General features: G+C 42.8%; 1 protein-coding gene across 2 annotated transcripts in view; it reads left to right on the top strand.

Annotated features, from left to right (window-relative positions):
• MAPK10 (mitogen-activated protein kinase 10) overlaps positions 1-26,745 on the top strand; it is a 561,444-nt gene that overhangs the window by 394,546 nt on the left and 140,153 nt on the right. For both annotated transcript variants that reach the window (XM_086961881.1, XM_086961882.1), the window contains exon 8: positions 22,585-22,709. In XM_086961881.1, the coding sequence (XP_086818007.1) occupies positions 22,585-22,709 (125 nt within the window). The remainder of the gene's footprint in view (positions 1-22,584; positions 22,710-26,745) is intronic.

Raw genomic sequence — 26,745 nt, 5'->3', positions numbered from 1 at the left:
TGCTATATGTCTGTCCGTTGAGGGATTGTTGGAATCCCTAAAATATTCATCATTGATCACTCTTCAAAAAGAACTGCTGTCTTTAAGGGAACTAGCCTGTACCAATGCCTCACATGCAGTGTTTTTTATCCCTTTCTTTCTATGTGCTATAGCTTAATTACAGTACGCATATGCCTGTCTTATTAGTACCACATCTTGAGGCCTCTGTTGGAAGGATTTTGTGCAACTGGGTTCTACCTTTGGTGCAATCTGCTTCAAACCACCCCTAGGGGCCTGAGTACTACGGCTCAGAGCCTGTTTTACAGGTGAGGCTATAACCGTAAAAGCTGTGAGAATTGTCGTAGCTTCCACCTCGGGGTCTAAGCATACATAGACCTCTGCCAGTGTGTGCTTCAGAATGACAGGAAGGATAGATGTATAGTCGACTTTGTCCCATTTAATCAAATAGCCATTTTTGGCTGCCAAGATTGGTTTAAAGTCTATTTTCTTAGAATAATTTGACTTCCATGCTATGCATATCCTCACCTTCAAGAGTGTGTGGTCACTACATACAGATACATTGGGCTCAAAACCCCTCGTAACAGTATCTAACTCTTCAGACATGATTATATAATCAATGGTGAAGAGATAATCATTTCTAGCAAATGTAGGCTTTAAGGTCCCATCTTCATCCCACTGTGTGTTCAACATCTTGAAGCTATATTTCATCCTTAGATTATTTAGGGTTATACCTTAACAATCATGTTTAAAATGGGCAAGGGCTTCCCCAGATGCATCTGCTATCCCACAGACTGGTTTAACAAAGAAAGGGCAACAGTGCAAGTTTAAATCTCCTACCCAAAAGATCCCCAGGGGATTGTGATGCAAGGACAATACAGACTGAATGGTTAAGTCAACATCTGCAACTACCTGGGTTCTCTGATTATCAAAACAGTTATTGTTGAAGTAAATTAGGAGTAGGTCTCATGTCTCCCCAACTCACAAACCAACATGTGGAAAAAGATGATTTATTGATACATTTCTGTACTTTCCAGGAAAGTGAATTTAAGATATAAGTCACTAAACCCCTCTTTGCCCTTTTCGCAGCTGACGGTTGGGTGGGAGTATAAAATGCTTTATAACCTTCAATGGGGTTAGCCACCATCTCCCATGTTTCCTGAAGGCAGATAAGGTGGGCAACAGAGATCAACTTATGCTAACTGGGTAAATGTATCTCATTCCTAAGACCTGCTATATTCCATGTAATGAGCCCCAACCGCTGGTTGTTACAATTGTGGTTACCATCCCTTCTCCCTATGTTATCATCCCCCTCTAATAGGCTGTCAGGCTGAAAATGCATCTCAATGTCCAGGGGCAATATGCCCAAAAATGTGCCAGCTGGATATTTACAGGTGTTCTGACCATCCTTAGAGACTGAGCTGCCCGAGTCTATTCTATGCCGGTCTTGACCTTTGAGATCAGAAAGGAACTCTTATCTATTCCTCCCCCTCCAAAGATGCAGCGAGCTGCCGGGTAGATCTGGCTGACGCCCACAATTAGTACGACCTACCCCATGACCCTTCTTGCTGCTAACCAAAGTCCACAAATTCTCGGAAACTACCACTATTCCAGGAGGTCTGTGGAAAAAAAACAAGTGGAACTACAGAAACAATATTAGACTAAAGTTCAATGGACGCATATGATTGCAATACCCTCTCAGCAAGTTCTGGATTGTGGAGATGCACTACCACACAGTAACCCCAGAGACCTTCTCTGCTCTACCCACCCAACCCACCCGTCTGACCATAATTACAATACAGCGTATCCACCTGTATCCATCTTGCCCTTGCCCCTATCCATTGTACACATTTATTCTTTAGTTCTACCCATTGTTCAACTTGATTTGCAGCAGATACCAGGGGACTCCTATCAAAATGACAACATTGGGTACACATTCAGGTGGCAAGTCTGGGGTCTGACGAGAAGGAACTCTACAGCCCTCTTCATCCAGTGTCCTGGGCACATTCACATAGTTGTTAACTACATTTTTAATTTAGGCAGAGATGTCTTTCTGAATCAAGACTACCAGGTTTATAATCTCCATTGTATCTACCCCTGTTTAACCACCACCCACCTCTGCCTCTGCACCTGTTAAATCAACAATCACTGTAGTGAAAAGGTCAAAGGATGTGTGATGTCACTTCCACTACCCCTGGCATTTTGTTGAATTGATGTCCATGGTTCTAGAGGGTCAGATCTCTGAAGAACAGTCTCTCATTACAGTCCTTGTCCCGATCAACAATTGAATGTATTCTTTCTAAAATGACCCTGTTTATTTAGTGCCTAAAATGTACAACATCCTGTGGGTCCCAGGGTGGAATTAGCAAAAATCTGCACCAGATTTAACAATCAAAAGATAGTAAATGTAATGATGCTTTGTAGGGTCGGACTGACCGAGAGGCTGGAAGGGTGTGGGGGGCGGTTTTTCTGCAGTGCTGCAATATCGGTCCCCAGTAACAAAAGCAGCTGTGCTGGAGGACAGTTTTATTAAGCAGCAGTGCTTCATGCTCGTTTGCATCCCCCCTACCTGCACCATTTCACCCTCTGCCCCGGGCTTAGTACGAACAAAGACATTTGCCAGTGCTGCTTTCGGTTCCCAGTCCCGCCCTGCTGCTTTGTGAAGAGAGGGTATCTTTGTTTTACTCTGTTACCTTCAGTGCATCTTAGCTGATAACTATGTTGGCACGAACAAGTAAGACAATTGAAGAAGCAAGAGCACCCTAAATTTCCTTGAGACTCCAATCTGAGCATAGATTTTAACTAAGTATACAATACAGTATAAAAATTGGCAGCCATGCCTCAGCAACAGTTGAGACTGTGCTACCATCTTGCTTTCTTTAACTAAAGTTAGTTTAGTGTGCTGCTGAGCTCCATATTATGTATGAGTTATTACCATTTACATAGTTGCTGTCCTCCTAATTTAGTGTTTTGGGAAATTTTAAATTGGCGTCTGTTCTATCTATTATAATTGTGTTCATTTATATTATTCTCTTTAGTAATCATTATTATTTATGTTGTCTATATTGTGTATTGCAGTGTTTACATGTGTAAGGTTCCCAACATTCCATGCACGTTCTCTTGGTTCCAAGTTCTGCTTCATGGACTTTGGAGAGGGCAGTTGCTGGAGTGAGGTCTGGACAAGACGTATCTTCATGCAGGTGTTCAGGCTTATAATAAACTACACTTAAAACTACCGGTCTCCGAATTTAAAGTTTCTACAGTGATTTTGCCCCCCCCCCAAAAAAAAATACCTAAAAAGATGTGTAGGGCCATATTTCCCCAGAATAAAACTTTAAAACGAATTTTTAAAAGAAAGACAGTAGGTTTATAAACAATGAATACAGATGTCTAGTAGCAGGTGTCCAGTTATCAATACTGTAGCAGCTGCAGTGGTCCCTGGAGGAAGATGTGTGGACCCTACTTATAACTGTCTTTACCACCAAAAACATACAAAAGGTGATGGGAGGCTGCTTGCAATAAACCTAATGACTGCCAATTGCCTGGGGTAGCATTCCAAACCATCATTCTTTTGCCCACCATGCCACTACACCAATAGGAACAGTCCTGCCCAAACTGCCAGGCCTGGTCCTCCGTGAAACCAGAACACATACAACCCAAGACCAATTTCATCCTGATTGGGCTCACCAGTTGGTGTAGCTTAGTTCTAGTGGCACAGGACGCACAGGACTCATCTCTAGGCATACCTTTGATACTTAGGGTGGTTTATGAAACACACAAAAAGTGATGGGAGGAATGCTTGCAATTAGTCTAACCATTGTTAATCACTCAAGGTAGCATTCCAACCCATCGTTCTTTTGCCTACCATGCCACCTCAGTTTCAATCCAGTCATATGTGCATCAATCATGACCTAGTCCGATAGAAACAGTCCAACCCGAACTGCCAGGCCTGGTCCTCCCTGAACTGGAACAGAAGCAACCCAAGACTGGTTTGGCCCATATTGGGGCTTATAACCCAAATGCAGCAACGTTCTAGTGGCACTGTGAGCAAGGGACCCACATCTGGACATACTCTTGGGCAATTAGGGTGTTACATAGAGCACACAAAAGGTTATGGGAAGAACACTTGTAATATATCTTGTAAGCAGCAAGAGTTGGAAGGGGGACTAGGCTGTGGTTAATGCCATACTACCAGCTCACCATATGCTGTCAAACCCCATGTGTGTCCATTGGCCCAGTGCAGGCCTATTGCAATGGACACTCTTTTTTGCACTTTTACTCTACTCCTAAGGTCTGGGAAGTTCCATGTGACCCACGGAAGTTCCTTTCTATATTTGCAAAGCTGGCATAGAAGTTATAAATCCTGCAATCATTTTTTATTTTATATTTTTTGATTGATGTGGGAGCCCTTTTGGGACCCATGAATGGGCCTGAGGGTCAGGGTAAGATTACCTTCCCCCCTTATGCTTTTTTTCCCCAATACGGTGCTTGGTCCCTGTGCTGGACAATGGCTACCACAACAGAAATGCTTCCGTGTTGCCTAGCAAATCAGAGGGCGACCTATTAATGTATCTGCACCATGTTTGTAAATTCACTGTAGGCAGGAGGAAAAGTCCATAATGTAATGGATCTACTATAACCTAATGGTGCACTTTTATTTTAGCTGGGAAGGAGCAACGAATTACCAATCTAGCTAGTTCCCTCATTTAACCTCTTCATGCCTAGATAGGAACACTTTAAACAATAATGACTTCAAAACTACTGAATGGATTTACATCTAACCAAGCAAGGTCGGAAAAGGGGTCAAAAAGGGACACATCCCTTTTTAACTCCCAAAGGTATCTTTCCATTCCTCTTCAGAAAACACCTATCTTGGAATGAGTGTAGAACTTTACTCAAGGAAGCTCCTGTGTTTTGATATAAATCTATTTCAGTAGTTGGAAAAATTAGTCCTACAAACATGTGTTGAGTGGGCCCGCATAGGTCAAAAAGTGAGAGATACCTGGACCATTAATCTGAAAACTTTTCTCAAACCTTTGACAATTATTCACAGACCCAAATTGGAAAAAGAAAGCATTGGATATTTCATCACTCCATCACCGGTTTTGGTTGTCCAGACTCAAAACCGAGACAATGGGCCCTAAGGCTCTGATTGGCTGGCAGTGAGAGAAACATTTTAAACAGAACATTCTGAATCACATTTCAAATGCAAAACAAATCTGATTGCCTGGCATTAATCAAAAGAAGCTTAGAACTTTGTAGAAAGGGCATGTGAAGAGTGGGTTCCTTTGTATTAAATAAAAACTAAAAAGAAACACACCTACTTTTAGAAAAAATAGTTATTTTGAGTTCAAAAACCTGGAGTTAGACAAAGAAGTAACAAGCATTGGCAAACCCAATAAGTTTCCCTTTGGGACTTAATAGCTTTTCCCACTGGCCATTCCCTGGGCTACCAGTACTATGCTTGTCCGAAGACTGTGAGCAGTGGGTGCTGCCCACCCATGGTTGGTTGGGTGTAGGGGGCTGTTGCATGTGGTGTATGTTAAAAAAAACTACATCTTTTGAAAAAGCAAAGGTTGCATTGAAATTATAGCTAGCATTATTTATTTTATTTTCTCATGTGTAAGAAACTTACAAAAAAGGAAGAAAAGGAAACATGTAATAGCACAGGTCTTGTGTATTTATTTTGAGGGGGAACCCCATAAACCTACATAAAGTCATAAATACAATAAAACATACTTTCAAAATAGAGTGCATTATTCCACCAATCCTTATCAATGTCAATTAAAAAATGATGATACAAATGCATATACTTATTTCATCCATTGTACTGAAATTCTAACATACTTTAAGAAATCTACATCTTATTTGCAAGGCATAAAATAAATATCTTTATACAGAAAAGACAACCCACTCAGTATTTTAAGTTAGAATTCGAGTGGCATCTCTAAAGCGTCATATGCACAGCAGACGGCAAATAGGAGATCTTCCTCAAGTGTGAACAAAAAATGCTCTTCGGACTCTCCCCATCTGCTACTAAATGTGTTCACAGGTAAAATCCCATATCTGAATTTAAAAAAATAGATCTTTCTTGGGGGTGGGTTTATGTGATGCAGAAACTGCTAAAATTCCAGGACACTCTTAAATCAAGACTTTTTGCGCTCCATGCACCAGGTTTTGGTTCAAACAGCCATTCTACATGCATCCAGTATCTTTATTTTAAATAGCCCAACACCTCCTTGGTAATTCACTCTGGATTATCACAGCCTTCATATAAACCCATTTTATACGTCCAGGTCTACACGTGTTTGAACTATATTATCGAACCATACTTATATAAGGTTTTTAATTCTGCAAATGCTTGCTTAAAAGGGATCGGAGATTTGCTAGTCCAGAGCCTTACCCTTTAAGTCAATGGTTAGAGGGTTACGACATGTGCTATGTTATTTAGACCTAGATCTAGGTACATAGGTGTAAGTGGCGGACTTTGGGGCAGCAAATCTATTATCTGTCTTCTCCAAATCCTTTGTTTGGTTCATGCCCCAGATCTCCGCCATTCCTCTTGCGTGCCAGACCTCAACTGCAGGTATTTTCAGTCAGAATTTAGATGCATTTAATTTCTTCAAGACTGATGACCTTGCATACTGTAAATTTGTAAACAAAACGGAGTTTGGTCCTGGGACAGAGGGGCAGCTGGACCTAATACAAACTGGAAAAATGAAAATGCTAGCCCTCAACCACTATATCTCACAATTTTTGTGAATACAAACAGACAAGAATGTTTTGTTTGTATGGGTGAATTTATTTTACCCTTTTCATAAATTTTTAGTCTTTTTTATAGAAACATTTTCTTTAGATATGACAAGTAATGAGGCTAGTGTTTCTTAAAGCGCTGTGCTTATTTCGCTGTTCAGGCAGAGCTGCTGCAGCCTGGTGATTGTATTTGCGAGCAGAAGACTTGCTGCTCAGCCAGCCCGTAGCTCCTTAGTTATCGCGCGGGCGGCGAGCCGGGACCTAAGCGCGATGTTCCCAACAGTCGGTGTGATTCACGCTGATTTCTTCCTCTCCAACTGCTGCCTAAGGAGCTTAAACTAAAGCCCTCTCCTGGAAAATGGCACCGCGGGACCGCGTCTTCCATTTATGAGAATCTACATTTAAAGAGCCCTGAGGAGAATCTGAGCTCTGACTCAGATTCAAAACGCGTTGAAATTTATTTTCTTGTTGCCTCTTATGTTGTTTGACCCTGGTTGGGCGTCATAATAATTTGATTCTCCACAAAGAATGATTATTTGTGGCTGTTTAAAATTGATATTCTTTTTCACAAAGAAGCTTGTATATATAGCATGTATAGATTTTGTGGATTACTTGTATATATGTCAGTTGTCATAGCGGTATGAAAGTTGTATGCATGTGAGCTGTAAATATTGTAAATGTTAGTATTTTTTGTGCCTTTTCTCACCTAGATAAAATGTTTCTATAAAAAAGACTAAAAATTTATGAAAAGGGTAAAATAAATTCACCCATACAAACAAAACATTCTTGTCTGTTTGTATTCACAAAAATTGTGAGATATAGTGGTTGAGGGCTAGCATTTTCATTTTTCCAGCTTGCATACTGTAAAGTCATCTGGCTCTTCAATATTCGGGGCGTCCATGATAGTATAGTTCGCAATCCTCACTCCCAAATAATCAAAATCCTTAACTTGCTCCAAGCTAGTAGATCACTTTCCTTCTAAAAGACCTGTGTGGCTGAAAAGCCATGAATTTGGTTTTAGTGACATCGATTTCCAAGCCATACAGCTTGCCGGAAATTGAGAACCGATGGAGTGGGTTCTACAAACCCATAGGGGTTTATGGCATTAATAGCGTATCATCTGCGAACAATACGGCAGGGATTTTTTGGTCTACCAGTTTTTGAGGGTCGCCCTTACAGTCATAGAGTGCGTCAATTACTCTATTGATGTAGAGTGTAAACTGGGTTGGGGCTAATACACAGTCATGGCAAACTCCCCTTTTGATCTTAACCCCTTCGACGCTCATGACGAGCTCAGCTCGTAATGAGTTACGCCTGTCGTACGCTCATGACGAGCTGAGCTCGTCATGTAACGCGGGTTTTTTTAAAACTCAGCACACAGCGGGAAAACGGCCCGCGCGCATGAGGTTAATGAGCTCTATCAGTTCGCCCTCCATTCCCCATCTCACTTGCGCACAGTTATTGCTGTGCAAAAGCATTATTATGCTGAGCAGATCTGTAGGCATCCCCATATCTTTGAGTACAGCCCATAATTTCGCCCGGGGAATCAGATCAAAGACTGCTCTCAGGTCAACGAATAAAACATTGATGACCTTTGTTTAACATTACTGTTTTTAAAAGGATTAGAATGAAACGAAAACCTGATCTATAGTATGTGATCTGAAGCCTGCCTGGAGGGGCAAAAACGCTTGGTTCTCTTCTACCCAGGTCAGTAGGCAGCCTACCCAGGCTGCCTACTGAATATTTTTTTTACCATTAAATATCAAGTTAATTGGTCTATTATTAGCTAGGTTGTCTTTATCTCCTTTTTATGGATTTGAATTATGTATACACCCCTCCATGGTTTTATTTATCAATCTCATGCTGGCTACATTGATCTCCGCAGTAAGCCAGTTCAAGGAGCATTCATCATTTGTATCCTCACCACAATCACCCCATGACCCCATACACGATGGGCCCGATACACAGAACTAACTTAAGAGAAAATACTAAACTTACTACTTTTGGTATTCACAGAAGTTAGGATTTTGTCTTAAGTTTGTCTTAAGACAGACTTAAGCCATACTTAAGACAAAATCCTAACTTAAGTCTGTCTTAAGTGTGTCTTAGGACAAACTTAAGACAAAATCCTAACTTCTGTGAATACCAAGAGTAGTAAATGTAGGATTTTGTCTTAAGTTAGTTCTGTGAATCGGGCCCGATGACTGCACCACTGGGCTCATTGCATAGCCAGTCCCCTTACAGTCCAGCGAGTGCTTCTCCATACCAAGTCCCAGTCCACAAAGATCTTAGGGATAGCTTTGGTTGTAAAAAAAAAAACCTTGGGAAGTCACTGAAAAACACATAGTGGAACTCTGTTGCAAATTAAACCTGAGAATACTGACCTTTGATTAGTACCACAATCCATGTTGTACAGCAAACATGCAATCCATATCATGCATCCCAAATGCAGTGTTTTTGAAGTCATAATATTTATCCCATGGAGTTACAGCACCTAAAAGGACAATGTAATTAATAACAAACTGTTCTCAAAAATAAAGATAACACTGCATCGATAGTGAGCTCTTTTTTAATATTTAGGGTAATATATGTAATCTGAACTGTAAGATTATTTGTAATTGCATTTAAAGAGCATTGCGTTTTGTAATTTGCCTGTCTGTGTGCAATTTATGGATTGCAGTCCCAATCATTACTTTGACATTTTCTGAGGCTTTTCAGTTTTCATTTGCTACCTTGACTCCACATTATGGGGTCGATTAGGATCGCGGACGGACTTGAGTCCGTCCGCGACCCCAGAGTATGAGGGAACGTCCGCATGGGCTGCGGCGTTCCCTCATGTGCGATTAGGATGTGACCGCCACCCTGGCGGTCACATCCTGGATATATAACATTGCGGCGGGTGCTGCTTGAAGCAGCACCCGCCGCAATGTTAAAAGTGCATGTGTAACATTTACATGCACAAAGCGGCAGGCACCGCGCGGTGCCTGCCGCATTGTGCATGTAAATGCTGGGGGGTACCATAGGTACCCCCCATGTGCACCCCCCACCCACCAACACCCTGGGGGCCCGCAACGGGCCCCCAAAATCAAAAGTACACATGCTTTTCCACGGCGGAAAAACCGCTGCGGAAAAGCATGTTTTCAAATGCTTCCTAATTTGGCCGGCGGTGTCTGATAGACACTGCCAGCCAAATGAGAGCTTTTCCGCCGCGGTTGTAATCCGACCGCGGCGGAAAAGCAGCGGACAGAAACCAAGACCCACCAGCCATCGTAATGTGGCGGTGGGTCTTTGGTGAGCCCGCAATGGATTTTCCGCCTCCTCCGGGCTGGAGGTGGCTTCCGCCGGCCCGGAGGAGGCGGAAAATCCTCCATCCTAATCGGCCCCTATATGTGTTTTTTTCCAGTGAATATACATATATGCTGTCTGTATTTAAAGCAGGATATTTTTTCCCTTTACTCGATTATCCATTTGCATACGTAATTCGTTGTCCTCACAACATAAACACATTGTTTACCTTGCTTTTCTCATGCTGGCAAGTGCACAGTTCATTTTTAAGTAAGCTGCCGTGTTCTGGACTGTAAGTCTAAGGCAAGACAACACATTGGTTTGTTTTATCAATTTTTATGTAAATATATAGGATATAACCAAAGAGCCAGAGAGAAGTGGGATCTTTGCAGACAATAAACAGACTCCTGATTAGATGCTATTTAATTATTGAACATTTACCTATGTATTTATCCAATTCCAATTCCAATTCCAAAAATTCTTTATTTCGGCCACATAGGCCATAAAAGATACAATAAAATACAGTACATATATTACACAGTAAAATACAGTACATATATTACACAGTATTTACATATAAAAAGATCTAGTGGGTCTGCATGGGGTAAGGAATACATGGTAGTACCAGTTCAGGGGGACATTTTCTTCCTTATTATCCATGCTGCCATTAGGAATTTTGAAACAGCAAAGACAATATGGCCCAGGGTGTTAGTTTTCATGACCCTGTATGCCTGTAAGTACTCCCTAAAACCCAGGTTTCGGCACATCGGTGCTATCCAACGCTTCCTGGGACTCTGGTAGGCGTGGCAAACAAACATTATGGAAAGGGGCGACCGAATCGGTCCCCCCGAACGTATGGCCGAGTGCCTCGATCCCCCCGGGAAGCCATTTTGGGCGGGAGGCGCGTCTCAGCTGGTATGCCCGAAGCGGCGTAGCCGGGGCGCGCTCGTTCCCGCCCTAGAGTGGGCTGGCCTAGACACCGACGCAGCCAGCCACGCCCTCAGGGGCAGGCAGGGGCGGGTATACGCCCGCCCTGAAGACGGATAAAAAGGGACGCAAGACCAGAAGACATCCTCTTGTTCTTGTGCTCTGAAGCTGCACCTCCTCGCTGCACGTGAGCTCGGGACAGAACGAAGAGCCAATTTTGAGCGTTTTAATCTCTCTCTTTGTCTTTTAGATACTTCGTCGGAAAAGATGCCCAAGAAAGGAGCGAAGACAATGTCGACTGACCAGTTGGTTCGGGCCCTCATGAAGGACATGTCCGAAATTAAGAAGCGGTTGGCGGAGCGAGACGGCGAGGAGGGATCGGGGCGTCCACCGGCCGGAGGGAAGCCAAAGAGGCCGAGAAGGGGGCCGGTCGGGGGAGACGTCCCGGTTCCCTGTTCCCCGCTCGAGGCGCCAGCCCCGGTACCGGCCCCGGTACCGGATGAGGGGAATCCGATTCCCGTGGTAGTCACCCCGACGTCTGCCGAAGATATGCCTCCCGAGTTGGCGGCACAGTTAGCAGCATGGTTGGGGGACGGTAATGGGGGCGCCATGGCTACCGAAGCGCAAGCACTCATAAAGCAGTTGCGCGTGAAACGTGATACAGGCAAGGTGCCCGCGCCGGATGCGGCGATAGACAAGCCACGAGGGACGGAAGCAGCGTCCGGCGCAGGTAAGCGGCCATTGCCGATTGCAAGGGATGAGTCAACACCGTCTCGTAGAGAAAAATTGGGGCAACATGTTCCTTTGCCAATAAAAGAAAAGATTTGGGCGGGGGAATACGTTAACATTTTCTCCCTGCTCGTTGATCACTATGAGGTCGAAACTGTTAAGGGTCAAAAGGATCTGATGCATCCGAGTGTTTGGCGCGCAAAAATGGCCGCCTTTAAAGTGAATGAAAATATTGGTAACTGGGGTAATGCTTGGGGAATTTTTACGGCAATTTTGGGGGAACGTAGGCCTGATTTGCTCCCTGAATTTCCAGTATATCAGTCACGAATTATGGGGTACTCGACATCACACCAAGGTAACCAATGGTTCTGTTATGACAACCTTTTCAGGAAAGCGATGGAGCATAACAAAAGTTTAACCTGGGACTGTTACGATTCTTTAACATGGAATAAGATGAAAGAGTCGGGGATGTTGAAAGTGCCGTTGGTGGGGAGTGCTGTTGGTGAGTCCTCCCGCCAAAATGGGGGGACACCCTTTCGGTCGGGTACGGGTACAGACGATTACCCGAGACCCGCCGGCAATACAGGGAAGAGGGGTTTCTGTTTCAATTTCAACAGAAGTAAATGTACTAGGCCCCCGGGATCTTGTAAATTCAAACACGAATGTAGTGGTTGTGGGGCACCCCATCCTGAGTCCTCGTGCAGAGCCAAATCGGGTGAAAATGGGGGTAGAGGAGGCGCTAAACAGGTCTAATATAGTCCGAGGGGCGCCTTTACCAACCCCGATTGATACCCTGGCGATGATTCCCTGGCTCAGCGAATACCCAGATCGTACTTCTGCTGGGGTGCTACGAAACGGTTTTTCATATGGTTTCCGCATCCCGGTGGGTAACTTTCAGGGTGTCGGGACGTGCAAAAATCAACTTTCCGTCTTGCAGCATACGACTGTAGTACAGGATAAGATCCGGAAAGAGGTTACCCGAGGTCGGGTTGCCGGCCCGTTTCCTGTCCCCCCGGTACCGAACTTTGTTTGTTCTCCTTTAGGGGTGGTCCCCAAGAAGGACCCGGGTGAGTTTCGATTGATTCACAATTTATCAGCCCCTCATGGCCTTTCTGTAAACGATGCAATTAATCCAGAAATGTGTTCGGTGCGGTACGCATCATTCGATGAGGCCGTAGCCATGTTGAATCGCCTGGGGCCCGGGACGCTGATGGCGAAATCAGATATCGAGTCAGCGTTCCGTTTGCTCCCGGTATACCCGGAAGACCAACGTTTTTTGGGATTCATGTTTCAAGGTTTGTATTACATGGACAGGTGTATGCCGATGGGGTGCTCGATATCTTGTGCTTATTTCGAGAAATTCAGTAGTTTTCTACAATGGGTTTACACGAAGAAAACAGGTTTTCGGAATGTGATGCATTACCTCGATGACTTTCTGTTCCTTGGGGCCGCTGGGGATGATGAATGTGCCCGGGCCTTGACTGAATTTTGTGTTTTAATGAATCAATTTGGCGTGCCGTTGGCACCAGGTAAAACTGTGGGTCCCACGACTTGCCTCGAGTTCCTCGGGATCGAGTTGGACTCTAGTGAGGGTTGTTTTCGTTTACCAGCTTCCAAGGTATCGAAATTCAAGACAGCCCTGCAAATGTGTATCACTGCATCTAAAGTTACGCTGCATCAATTGCAGCAATTGGTAGGGAAGTTGAATTTTGCCTTAAGGGTGATCCCGATGGCCCGCCCCTTCTCCCGTTCGATTGCACAGGCGATGGTCGGCCTAAAGGAAGGTCACCATCGCACGAGGTTATCGGCCGAGGTCCGCCAAGACATGCGTATTTGGTTAGCATTTTTGGCGGATTTCAATGGTCGAGTCGTCTGGAACAAACCGGCCTTGTCCTCTGAAGAGCTTGGTCTATGGACGGATTCAGCGGGAAGCATGGGTTTCGGCGCCATCTTCGGCACAAAATGGTCGGCACAAAAGTGGCCAACATGGTGGCACGAAGAGGGGCTGACGAGTAATATTGCTTTCCTTGAGCTGTTTCCCATTTTGGTGGCCCTCAGATCCTGGCCCGATGGATTCAAAAATCACTCTGTCATATTTTGGTCTGACAATATGACCGTTGTAGAATGCATCAATAGTCAGGCAGCACGTTGTAAAATGATTTTGAGGCTGCTTAAAGAAATTGTCTTACTGTGTATGCAACTGAACGTGGTATTCAGAGCAAAACATGTCCCGGGGGTGATGAATCAGGCTGCTGATGCACTGTCTCGTTTTCAAACGCAGGCTTTCTCGGGTTTCCTTCCCTCAGCGGACCCCGAGCCAGCACCCTTTCCCGAAGCTCTCTGGTCTCTCGGTGCCCCGAACTTCGTTACCTCGTGGGAGAGAGTCTAGCACCAAGGACGAGGAAGGCATACGAAGGGGCGTTTCGGGCTTACTTAGCCTTTTTGGGGACTGAGAGAGGGGGACTTTGGGGGCATGAGGATTGGGTAGTACATTTTCTGATGTCCTTGCGTAAGGCTGGGAAGTCGGTGGCTACAGCCCAGAGGCATCGTGCTGCCATCTCCTTTGTTGCCAGGGCTCATAATATCCAGGACCCGACAGCGTCTTTTGCTGTACAGAAAGCGCTGCGTGGGTGGCAACGCCTTGAGGGTCGCAGAGTAGATGAGAGGCGCCCGATAGGTCTGGATAGGTTGTCCCAGTTGCTGGCCACACTCCCCGACATATGCTCGTCTCAGTTCGAGGCCTGTTTGTTCCGAGCCGCTTTTACGCTTGCATTTCACGGGGCTATGAGGATAAGTGAGCTGGTGGCAAGGAGCAAGCGGGATGTGGCGGGGGGTTTGTGCCGTGAACACGTTCAGATCAGGGGTGAGACTATGACGGTATCCTTTGTCAGGTCAAAAACCGATCAAAGTGGGGTGGGAGACTGCATAGTCATTCGCAGGATTCCAGGGTCTTCCATGTGTCCGGTGAAGTGTTTAGAGGATTACCTAGCACGAAGGGTGGCATCATGGGGGGGGACAATGTTGAGACACGCGGACGCCACCCCACTGACGAAGTTTCAGTTTCAGCGGGTGCTCGCGATGTCAATTACCGCAGCGGGCTTGGACCCGGGTGAGTTTGGGACCCATTCCTTTCGGATAGGGGCTGCCACTGAAGCTGCAGCCAGGGGTCTTAATGTGGAACAAGTAAAACGAGTGGGGCGTTGGTCCTCCAATTGTTATAAGAGGTATGTGCAGTTGCACATGTTGTGAAGCTGTAATAATGTACTCACGCTTCTTGTCTTTTGTTTGGTTTTCAGTTACGCAAGCCTTCGAGGCGGGGCGGACTATGCAGTCGACCCAACACCGGGCCAGCGGTCAGACATCACCGGCTGTGAGAAAGGAGGTGTGGGTCGTGGGCCACTCATACGTGAGGCATGCCGCAGACGTATTCGAAGCAGGTGACATGATTCACGTAGCTGGGGAATACGGGTACAGGATGTCCTTCTACGGAAGGGGCGGTCTCTGTATTGACCAGTTTCAGGCATACTTTGAGGGTTTGTTAGGGCGGATGAGGTCACCGCCGTCTATAGTCATAGTACATTTAGGGGGCAATGATTTGGTCACCACCGGTAGACGACTTCTCCTGGAGGCAATGCTTTCCACTGTAAGTTGGTTGGCGAGGAAAGTTCCGGGGTGCATAATTGCGTGGTCTCATATGATCCCACGAAAAGTGTGGCGGGGGGCTATTTCGATCCCTGCTTTGAACCATTCTGTTAGGAAACTTAATAACAAAATGAGTAGGTTGTTCCGTTCCAGGACATTGCATTCTATCTCGCACGGTTGTATTAATGATGACAGTATGTATCTGGGGGATGGTGTGCATTTGTCTCGGGTGGGAAATGAGTTACTCATAGGAGACTTCTTAGCATGGTTAAAAACGTTGGAACATGACCTTTAGCTAGGAGTTTTTGTGGGGGGCCCGGATAGCCGGTCAACTATCCGGGCCTGTGGCGGTAAGGTCATGATCGGTGAGCACTAATTAGTAGATCCCTATGAGTGGGCGTCACCCAACACGGATGGGAGCGCTCGGGAGAGGTGGCCATTGGCCCCTCAATGGGGAGGCGGTCCCTTCTAAGGATGGGTCGCCGGAAGTAAAGGAAAGGCGGTCAAGGCCCCTTCCTTTGTAGGAGGGGTTACAACCCCCTCCTGGGGAATTTCCCGGGGCCAGTGACATCTGCGACGGCAGATGCGGTAAGTTGTGTGGGGTTGGGATAAGGGCCACGATACCTTCTAGATACCTCACACGAGTATTCGAACGACCTTTAACTGGCGTCGAGTTTTAGGTGCCCCCGTCAAGTCAAGGGAAATTGGTAGTAGTTGCACTTGAGGTACGCCTCCGTGCTGTCGCCCATCCCAAGTGGGAGGGGTAAGTCTGGTTAGGGATCTTGACACCGGTTATGACCTTGCCGTTGGCCCTTAAACGTTAGGTTGTACAATTTCAATATGTCAAGAAATGTTTTGTAGGTTGCTAGTTCGGCTAGGAGAACCTCTGTATTAGAGAATCTGTTAAGGTTAGCCAAACATCGCAATATGGTAATGAAATTGTACATAACATGAAACGTTTAATGTTTTAATTTTGTTTTAATAAATACGGCCGGGATGGTCACTCCATCCCACTTCCAAAAACTTCAAGAACTGTTTCCGGTTTCACTCCTTTTGGGGATTGTGTTGAGAGGGGGTGGCGGGTATCTCGGCCATATGGAAAGGGGCGACCGAATCGGTCCCCCCGAACGTATGGCCGAGTGCCTCGATCCCCCCGGGAAGCCATTTTGGGCGGGAGGCGCGTCTCAGCTGGTATGCCCGAAGCGGCGTAGCCGGGGCGCGCTCGTTCCCGCCCTAGAGTGGGCTGGCCTAGACACCGACGCAGCCAGCCACGCCCTCAGGGGCAGGCAGGGGCGGGTATACGCCCGCCCTGAAGACGGATAAAAAGGGACGCAAGACCAGAAGACATCCTCTTGTTCTTGTGCTCTGAAGCTGCACCTCCTCGCTGCACGTGAGCTCGGGACAGAACGAAGAGCCAATTTTGACCCACCCACCAGCCCCTGAAGACAGCCAGTTGTGTATAATAAAGTTGATTAATTTTGTTTTGTTTTCGTTTACAGGTCGTAGTGCCATGTTGATTTTGAGTTAATAAAGAATGGTCGTTTTTGAGTATGTTTGCCATTAAAGATATTCAGTTTAGTGTCGAATTTTGATGTATGCTCTTTCGGTCATAGTGGCCAATGTATTCTTTGGTTAATTTGCACTGTCGTATTTATTTTGGTAGGCGGTAAGGTCATGATCGGTGAGCACTAATTAGTAGATCCCTATGAGTGGGCGTCACCCAACACGGATGGGAGCGCTCGGGAGAGGTGGCCATTGGCCCCTCAATGGGGAGGCGGTCCCTTCTAAGGATGGGTCGCCGGAAGTAAAGGAAAGGCGGTCAAGGCCCCTTCCTTTGTAGGAGGGGTTACAGCCCCCTCCTGGGGAATTTCCCGGGGCCAGTGACATCTGCGACGGCAGATGCGGTAAGTTGTGTGGGGTTGGGATAAGGGCCACGATACCTTCTAGATACCTCACACGAGTATTCGAACGACCTTTAACTGGCGTCGAGTTTTAGGTGCCCCCGTCAAGTCAAGGGAAATTGGTAGTAGTTGCACTTGAGGTACGCCTCCGTGCTGTCGCCCATCCCAAGTGGGAGGGGTAAGTCTGGTTAGGGATCTTGACACCGGTTATGACCTTGCCGTTGGCCCTTAAACGTTAGGTTGTACAATTTCAATATGTCAAGAAATGTTTTGTAGGTTGCTAGTTCGGCTAGGAGAACCTCTGTATTAGAGAATCTGTTAAGGTTAGCCAAACATCGCAATATGGTAATGAAATTGTACATAACATGAAACGTTTAATGTTTTAATTTTGTTTTAATAAATACGGCCGGGATGGTCACTCCATCCCACTTCCAAAAACTTCAAGAACTGTTTCCGGTTTCACTCCTTTTGGGGATTGTGTTGAGAGGGGGTGGCGGGTATCTCGGCCATATGTGTAAATCATCTTCATCCTGAGTTTTACAACAAGGGCAAAGTTTGTCACCCCCTGTGGACCATTTATGTGTGAATACTTTGGTGGGGAGTGTACCAAACCTCCATTGCAGGAACAGTTTCCTCGCCAAAAGAGGAAAGATAAAATCCATAAAAGGTTCGAAAAGATAAGAATTTTTGGATTCCATAAAACGTCCCGTCAAGGTGCCGCTGTTATGAGCATTATCCATGTCAGCCAGATTTTTGTTTTTGTAGAGCTGGGCGAGTGTTTTGCGCGTAATCCTTTGGCAGCCCTGAGCTGGATCATCCCATAGGTCTGGCAAGTTCAAACTGTATTTATCCATATTTATTTGCTGGTCATATTATTTGTGTTTATACATTTTAAAGTTCTTTTTCATGAATATATGATGTTATGCCCAGTATAGTTTCACATTTATTTAAGGAAAAATGGTGTACTTGTAGTTTGTCGCCCTTCTACGTTTAGCACTTTGTGTAGAAAAATATATTGTAACAATACCATGATGAGAACATAAGCAGAATAGTATAAACAAGTGCATATAAAGAGTTTTGGTTTTCATACATTTTCCCAATTTCCAAACTGTCACTTTGTGGAAGTATTGACCTGGAAGACTTGAATGACTGCGTTTGGAGCTGTGGAAAAGAAGTCCAATTTCCTGCATTTTCTTTTCTTAAAAATAACCCCCAAAATACAGGAAAACATTGTTTTCGATCATTAGTAGTCTTTAAAAGTCAATAAAACAGAAAATTGGGGATCATATTTATTATAAAGGTGTTAGATACATAAAGTAGTATGCATTACCTGCTGTGTTAGTTTGGAACCTGCCTTTTGCTTTTATAAATACATTTACCACACTTGGCTGGCTGGTTGCGAGTCAAAATGCCCAAAGTGGTACATTCAAGAAAATAGTTCTTACCCAGCAAAGATAGGTTATTCCATTGAGGATATTCTCAGTGGAATAACATGGATGAATCTAATGCAGAAAGCCAAAATGTTTGAAAGCAGTGGTGGTTCTTCTGTTCGTGGCTTTGCCAACTCCACCTAAAGTATTTCCAGATCGAGGATCAGGTCTAGCTCCTTGAAGAATTTGAACTAGTCCATGCTAAAGCCTGTGCGGTTAAAGGGATTTATGTGAAAATAAACAATTGTTAAACAGTGAAAGAAAATATCACCCCCAAATTCAGAAATGCTACCACATTTTTTACACTTAATTAAAAATATATAGTCATCTTTATTCCCAAATAAATGCCTGACCTAAAATAAAAGCTAACCCTTTATTTGTTATTTTTATTTTTCCGTGCGCGACCCTAGACACAACTTTGCCGATCCCCATCCAACGTCAGCGCTGCCTTCCATTGCCCTATCCCTCTATGTATACTATTTTTAGATAATTATTTATTAAATATATGTATACACACATATATATATGTGTGTGTATTTTTTTTTTAAGTAGGTTACTAAACCTACTTAATCATAGTTTATATCAATGGCCAAGATGGTGGAGTCGTGGGGCCTCAAGGTGATGTTATATGCTGACGACACGCAGCTTTTACTCTACTTCCAACAATTTAACAGAGACATCGCACATTCATTTAATGGATGCTTAGATGTCTTGGCTAAATGGATGAATGCCAGTTCTCTCAAACTTAATTCTGACAAGGCAGAGGTTCGGCTTTTTGGAAACAAGGATTATCTCGATCCCGCTGTTGGGGGCCTGCGCAACTGGGTCAGACCCCCCATTTTGCCCTCCGCAGCGAGAAATCTAGGGTACCATTTGACACGTTTACCTTTCATCTACAAATTTCCTCGGTCTCATCGACTTGCTTTTTCCTGCTCAAGTCCCAGAAGAAGATCCTTCCTTTGGTACCGGTTGCTACATGATGGACCATCCAAATGCCTTAATGACCACCAGACTCTTCTATGCTAACACCCTTTACCTGGGCCCCTGGCTTCCTTAATGCGCAGATTACAGATAGTCCACAACTCGACAACAAGGCTTACTTAGAGAATTCTAGCTAGACATGCCATTTCCTGTACTTAAAGGATCTACATTGGCTACCTATGACTAAACTGATACATTTTAAGGCTTTAGTTAATATCTACAGAGTCTTCTATCAGACAGGCCTTGTGTACCTGAGAGATAGGATTATCCAATACACTCTCAACAGAAATATGCACTCAGCCTACTTGCTTTCTGTGTTCCAAAAGTCTGCAAAGTCAGAAGAGGCTACTGTTTCTTTTCTGTGCTAGCAGCCAGACATTGGAACATCCTTCCACTTTCATTTAGGAAAATCCCTACAAAAGGCCTTTTTAAAAAAAATAAATGCTGAACACCCATCTCTTCAGCACATGAATGAATGAATGAATGTTGGATTTATAGAGCGCGTGGTTACCCGGAAGCGTCCCAGGGCTGTACCACTGGGGAACCCGTCCTGGCTTTTTCCCTGTGAGGTGGTCCCTTTACTGGGCATCCCCAAGGTGCACCAGGCATCCCCGGCGGCATGGGCTTCTTATCACAGCGCCGGGACGCCTCTTCAGAGACAGCTGTAGCACTTTAAAATGTATTTCATTACTAAGAAAAAAAAATCCTTTTGTGTTCTTGCCAAAAGACGTTTGCTGCTGAAACACACGGCTATCTTGAGTTCCTTTTTTTTAATGAGTTGTGCAACAAGATTTCGAGCAATATGAGTAAGGGCAGATTTACTAAAATCTCACGCAATACAGTGCAGCAGGCCAAAAAGCTGTGCTGCAGAAGAAGAGATCAGGAGAGCGTCTTCTTTACAGAAATTTGGAAATCTACTTAGAGCTGAAATTAGCTGCTGTGCGCCGTGCACACACCTTTGCGCCATAGTGCCAGGGTGTCTGTGTGAATCTTGCATAGGTTTTGTACTGGAAGAATGGCATTCCAGTACAAAATACTATGCTCAGACTAACTTGAAACCTTTTTCCACTTTGTAAGTGGGCTGTACAGTGCAGCACACGTGCAAAGTCGGAAAAGAAAGAATAAATAAAAGCATTTCTTATTTATTGCTCCTATTTGAAATGGGTGAGATTTTCTCACACGAAACCCTGTCTACTTTTTAAGTAAATAGGGTTTTAGAGTCAGGAAACGTGGGTATTTGCACGGGAACGCCTATGCGCCACCCAAGGTACGCCCCCTGTTGCTACGTAATAGCGCTGCTTTGTGCTACTTGCAAGGGTTTTTCTCATCGCAAACCAAGTTTAGCGCTGGAAAGTAAATTATTAAAAATAGATTTTTGCATTGTTTTGCATCACTTTTGTGATGCGTTAAATCTTAGTAAATAGACCCATAAGTCTCAATCGGTACTGTTAAAGACTTTGTAATCAGTCCTTAATGCATCTCAGCGAAATTATTTGCATCCCCTCAACCCCCTGCCCTCCTCCCATCTTCCTCCCACCTCGAGCCGTCACACCGCAACAACCCCACTGCCACAACAAACACCAAATGTTTTTTCTGCTCAGGGTTCAGTCCGATTTAGGGCCGGCCCTGGTCAAGATCATCGTTATTTTGCTTTTCCGAAACGAGGGGCATATTATCAAGGGGGTTTATCTCCGCTTTTTTGGCTTTAAAAGCCAAGAAAGCGGAGATAAAATTATCTCCCTATTACCAAGCTGTCGCTAACACCAGTTAGTGACAGCTAATAGGAGATAGCGACCATCTTGGGCCCCGCTTTGCATGTCAGTGATATTTATCACTAATGACATGCAAAGTGGGCGTGCCAAGATGTTAGCGACTGGAAACAGTCCCTAACATCGCTATCTCCTATTACCAACTTTTGGAGATATTTGCGCTAAGCGCGAATATCTCCAAAAGCTAACACCTGCCCTGAGCAGTTCTTAGCCATGTTATCCAATGGGAGGTGGATAACATGGCTAAGAGCATTTGCTCGATAATGCATGAATATCGCTGACTTTTCAGCGATATTCATGCATTGCGGCCGTTTTTTATCGCATTTGCGATAAACCTTGCTAATAGCAAGGTTTATCTGCGATAAAAATCGCCGATGTGCGGCGATAATTTTTGTCTCTAAACAAGTTAGAGACAAAAATTATCGCTAGTTGTTGGTAATATGCCCCCGAATTCCTATCTTGAGGGGTAGCTTCTTTCGAATAAAATAAAATGTTAATCAGGCCAAAAGGCATAGTGACGTAGGCTGCAATGAATGAACTGTGATGACAGTGACACTCGTGACATTGATCTTCAATAGACAAGCAGGTACTCCCTGCTGGAGGGCTGAGACCGACCTAATGGCCTGCAGGCCACCCTCCAGAGTCCATATGGAAATGCCCTAATTTTAGTTTTAGTAATTTTATACATCAGAGCACTGTTTTTAAATCCCAAAAATAAATAGAAAACAAATCCAAGGACTGCATATAAAAAAAATTAAAGTGTTAAGCAACCGCTTCCCAAATAATATGAACTACTCTTAAAATAAAAAATGCCTGCGTAAAAAACACCAAAGAGAAAATGATGTGCTAAACATTTTGTCTACTTTTGCATGTGATTCTTGGGTAAATGTATACGTTTGCATTTAAGGTAGGACGGTCTACATATTTTATGAGGCCAGTTCATGGAGGTGGGGAGGGGGGGGGGGGAGTTTGTAAAATGTAACCAGTGCAAAATAACGAGTGTCCTTTACAAATATCAGTGATGTACACTCTGAAATATGCTTTCATTACCATGGATTAACTCGACTTTGAAGGTACAATGCTCAGCATGCTATAATATGTGATTCTGTTTTCCTACAAATTAACAACTTAACCTGTGCGTTGCTTGTTTTTGTCGTTTCATTGCTTTAGCCAGCCAAGCCCGGGATCTTTTATCAAAGATGCTAGTGATTGATCCAGCAAAGCGGATATCCGTGGATGAAGCCTTGCAGCACCCATACATTAATGTCTGGTATGACCCTGCAGAAGTGGAATCGGTAAGCCAGTGGTTTTCACTTGTTTTGACCCTCTGCAATGCAGTAGCAAAATGAATGAAATTTAATGGCTTGATATAGGATTAATCCATCACAAATATAATGGATCCTTATTACAAGGTCATTATATCCTATGGCATTTTTAATAAAGTCAACGGATATCTGTCGCATTTCTGACAGAGTACCCATTTGCCAATTTATAAATTAGAATCTTAATCTATTTTGAACTCTAGATCAGGTCCTTAATCTACTCTTTGAAGTAATATACTTAAGGCTAATGGAAATAGCTGGCAATGGAGGACCAAATTATGAAGCAGTGTTGACTACATTTTCCCTGTATTGCAGCACATTCTGTGGCAGCAAAACTGCACTATTTTGTTATTTCTTATGTTCATTGATAGTATTTGGGACAGGTCTCACATCATTGGATCTGCTCACCTCAAAATGTCTGTTTTTCTATTCACGTCGAGATAGAAATGGCAAAAGACTTTGTCCTTTTCTATCTCTGCGTGCATAAAGACTTTGATAGAAAAACAGACATTTCAGGTGAGCAGATCTAGAGTGTTGCTGGTGTTGAGAGTGCTCTAACAAGAGCTGCTTTCCACCTAAACTGGAGAACTACCCAGAATTCTCTCCTTTTTCGCATATATATATATATATTTTTTTTTTTCTCTCCAAGACGTTCTGTAACAACAAGTGTGGTGCGCACACTCGAGTTCGTAATGTACCAAAACTACTTTATTCTCGTCCTTTTGGCTGACAAACGTGTATCGGCCATGACGGCTTTTGTCAATGTCAGCGTAACAAACATTCCATAAAGTTTAAATACACGTCAATTACTGCTTCCTGTTGTTGACAAAAAGAACAGATTTGCGAACAGTTAATGTCAGCACTGAATGTGGCGCCCATCTTAGAGAGGATAATGGAACACAATTATTCTATGTGCACAATGAGTATTCCTTTCCATTTTTCAAATATGTATTAACTGAATTGGTAAACAATCAAGCCCTGAATGGGCTCACAAAACATTGTCGCCTGCAGCCCATATCACATATATTTACGTCATAGGTGAACATGTCAGTTGAAATGTAACATTTGAAATTAAATAAAAAACTGTAATTCACTCGTTAAAGTTTACTGAGCTAACTAGAACCAATCATTGGTTGATGAAAGGGATCAAAAAATGTGTTATACCATTTTAAAAATCATTATTCTGGAAAAAAATCATCAATTTGGCGCCATGGAAAAAATTCCACAGCAAAATGGAGGTACTTTCAGAGGTGACAAACCCCTGGGGATTGCTATGGGTCACTCAATCAAGGTAAATGGGAACAACAAACTTATTAAATAACCACTTTGGCACAGTAAAATCACAATTTTGAAGAAAATCATAATCATGTGGCCACCATTTTGTTTTCAGAAACAGCCATCTTGCAGAATGTGTGTATGGCTAGAGAAAATTATACCGTATTAAAATACAATTCACTGAAGAACTTATTTAAAGTGTAGATTATAGCTCTGCAAACTCAAAAACTAAAAACAAATGATATGATATCCAGTAAATAATGCAGAACATAACTCATACCCTTGCCATATTATTTTTACCAATTGCTTTCTGCGAAAGGGTGTACTGAGAAAGGCCTTTGTCTTTTAAGTCATGGTGTGCATTATGCAATCTATACAATAACTGTGAATTTCATTGCAATTTTATTATATACAGAAATATATGCATTTTTCACATATGTATATATGTGTGCATAGATATACATAAACACAAACACATATGTAGTGTTTGGCTGTTTTTGGTCATGTTGCTGAGTTAGCATAAATCATGAATGCATTAATATCAAAATTCAAATCACCATTGCTTTTCCTTGTTTAAAAACTAAAGGTAATGTGCCTGGTTCACAAAGCTAACATACTTTTGAGTAATTTACACTTTTGATTAACTTTAGTACTTTTTGCTTATTCACAAAATCTAAGAGTAGGTTACTATTGACAAAAACATCAAAACAGTCCAGCGCCACACATGGCTAACCATTAGTACTGCAAAACCTCTCATAGAAAATAACGGAGGTAAGACATTAAAAATAACATATCATAGTAAATATTGTCAAGTTAAAGTAAGTTAAAAAAATAACAAAATATAATTTAATGTTAAAAATGTGTAAAAATAGTACGTTTAGTTTAAATATTCCATTATTTTAATTGCCTATTTTGAGTTAACAAATTAATATAACAATAATTTAAATGAAAATATACTTAATTTTAATGAATTTTATATCTCACTTTTTGTAATTATTAATATTTTATTCTTTAGGTTAGAATTCAGTTTTTAATGTAAACTTAAAAGCAACTATTTTAATGTCATTTATTATGTTTGCCTTAATAAAACATTTCTTTCAAAATTAATTTATTAGTGCTGTAGCATTGTTTTATTTTGTTCTACATCTAAAATAAATATATAAAATTAATTTATACTAATATTTATTATAAAAGATTTTTTTATTTTTGTTTTTCAGTAAACTTTTTTTAACGTTTTCCCTATACTTCAAAATAGGGCTGTATCTCAAATGAGGAGATGGAGACTCCTATCGCTGATTTTCTGATCAAAAAGTTACTATTAGTAGCTTTCAACCTATTTGTGGAGATGGCGGAGGCTTCCCTATACAAAGTTGTAGGGAATTTTAAGAACATTAATTTTAAATTTTCAAACAAAGATGATTTGTTTGAAAATGAATACACATTAAAACACACTTCCGTAACTGCTATTCATTTAAGATGTCAACAGTAACAAGAGACAACACACATTATTTCTCTTGTTAGTATTATTGCCTACCTCCATTAGTTTCTATGGGAAGGTGTTGCAGAAATTGCAGTGTGGTGCTTGATTTACTCCAACGCTGGCCTGAAGTTCATTTGAGTCCGGTTTGTCAGTAATACTAATGTAGTAAATTTAAATGCCTATTTTGGGAACTGCCATTTTCTTACTCTTATGTGGCTGTGTTTTGTATTAGCATGTCCCTCGTTAAATGCTCCTTCAGATTCCCTTAACCACACCCATTTTGTGATAATTGCACCCCATTTTTCAACCACAACCCCTTGTCCCTGCCACGTTTACTTATAAATTGTACACTGGAGCAGAAATCTGCATATGGAAAAGATAAGAGAGGCAGGGATGGAAATCTCATTCAGAAGGTTTGTGAATATGCAATTTGGAGTATGTAAAGTAGTACTACTTTACGTACACCAAAGTAGCTTTTGTGTATAGGACCCATTATGATGAAAGCATAAGAATAGGCCAGATGTTCTTTTATTGGATTTTTGTCCAATGGCTCATTTGGTCTTATCCACTAATAACCTTTTTGAACAGTAAAGGATTTTACCAAATATTACTAACGAGTAATTGAAAATCTGAAAAAGTAATGTATTTTACAAAACACTTGCCAGGAGCAAAATGAAAAACATCTACAATTGTTTAAATACCAGAGCTGGACTAGAACTAGGTAGTGTTAAATATGAAAATGTACTTTTGTCATTGAACATTTCCTCCTGGCAAAAAATACAAGCATTGATACAGATTTTCCCACTATAACAGAATCAGCTAAGTATGTTTCTTAGATAAATATTGTTTTGGATAGCACCTGAATCACAGAATGTCAGTTCATCTATGGGACAAACAGAGTGAACAGGAGTAATTTTTGTGGATTTACATTCATTTAGAAGTCTAGGAACTCAATGAAAGCAAAGAGAACTGGTTGAAAAATCACAGTACAACATTGCGTATACTTTTTCGGCATAGTGTGTTCGGTTGTGGAAGCATGGTGGTACCATGAGGTTGTGGTATACAATTCTAATTGTCTTTTAATGCAAGTGAGTACTGAATTTGCTTCTTTTCTGCCAAACCAGACATTCCATATATTTACAGCTGGTTTTCTGATTGAATATTTAAAAAAAAAAAAATATTCAAATGTTCTTAGAAAATACAGGATATTTGAACTGAAAAGCTTAAAGCAACAAATCAGCAAGGAAACTCAAA

This window comes from Lissotriton vulgaris, chromosome 3_1, assembly GCF_964263255.1.
Source record: "Lissotriton vulgaris chromosome 3_1, aLisVul1.2, whole genome shotgun sequence".
Lineage (NCBI taxonomy): Eukaryota > Metazoa > Chordata > Amphibia > Caudata > Salamandridae > Lissotriton > Lissotriton vulgaris.
This window is presented reverse-complemented; position numbering and strand designations above follow the sequence as displayed.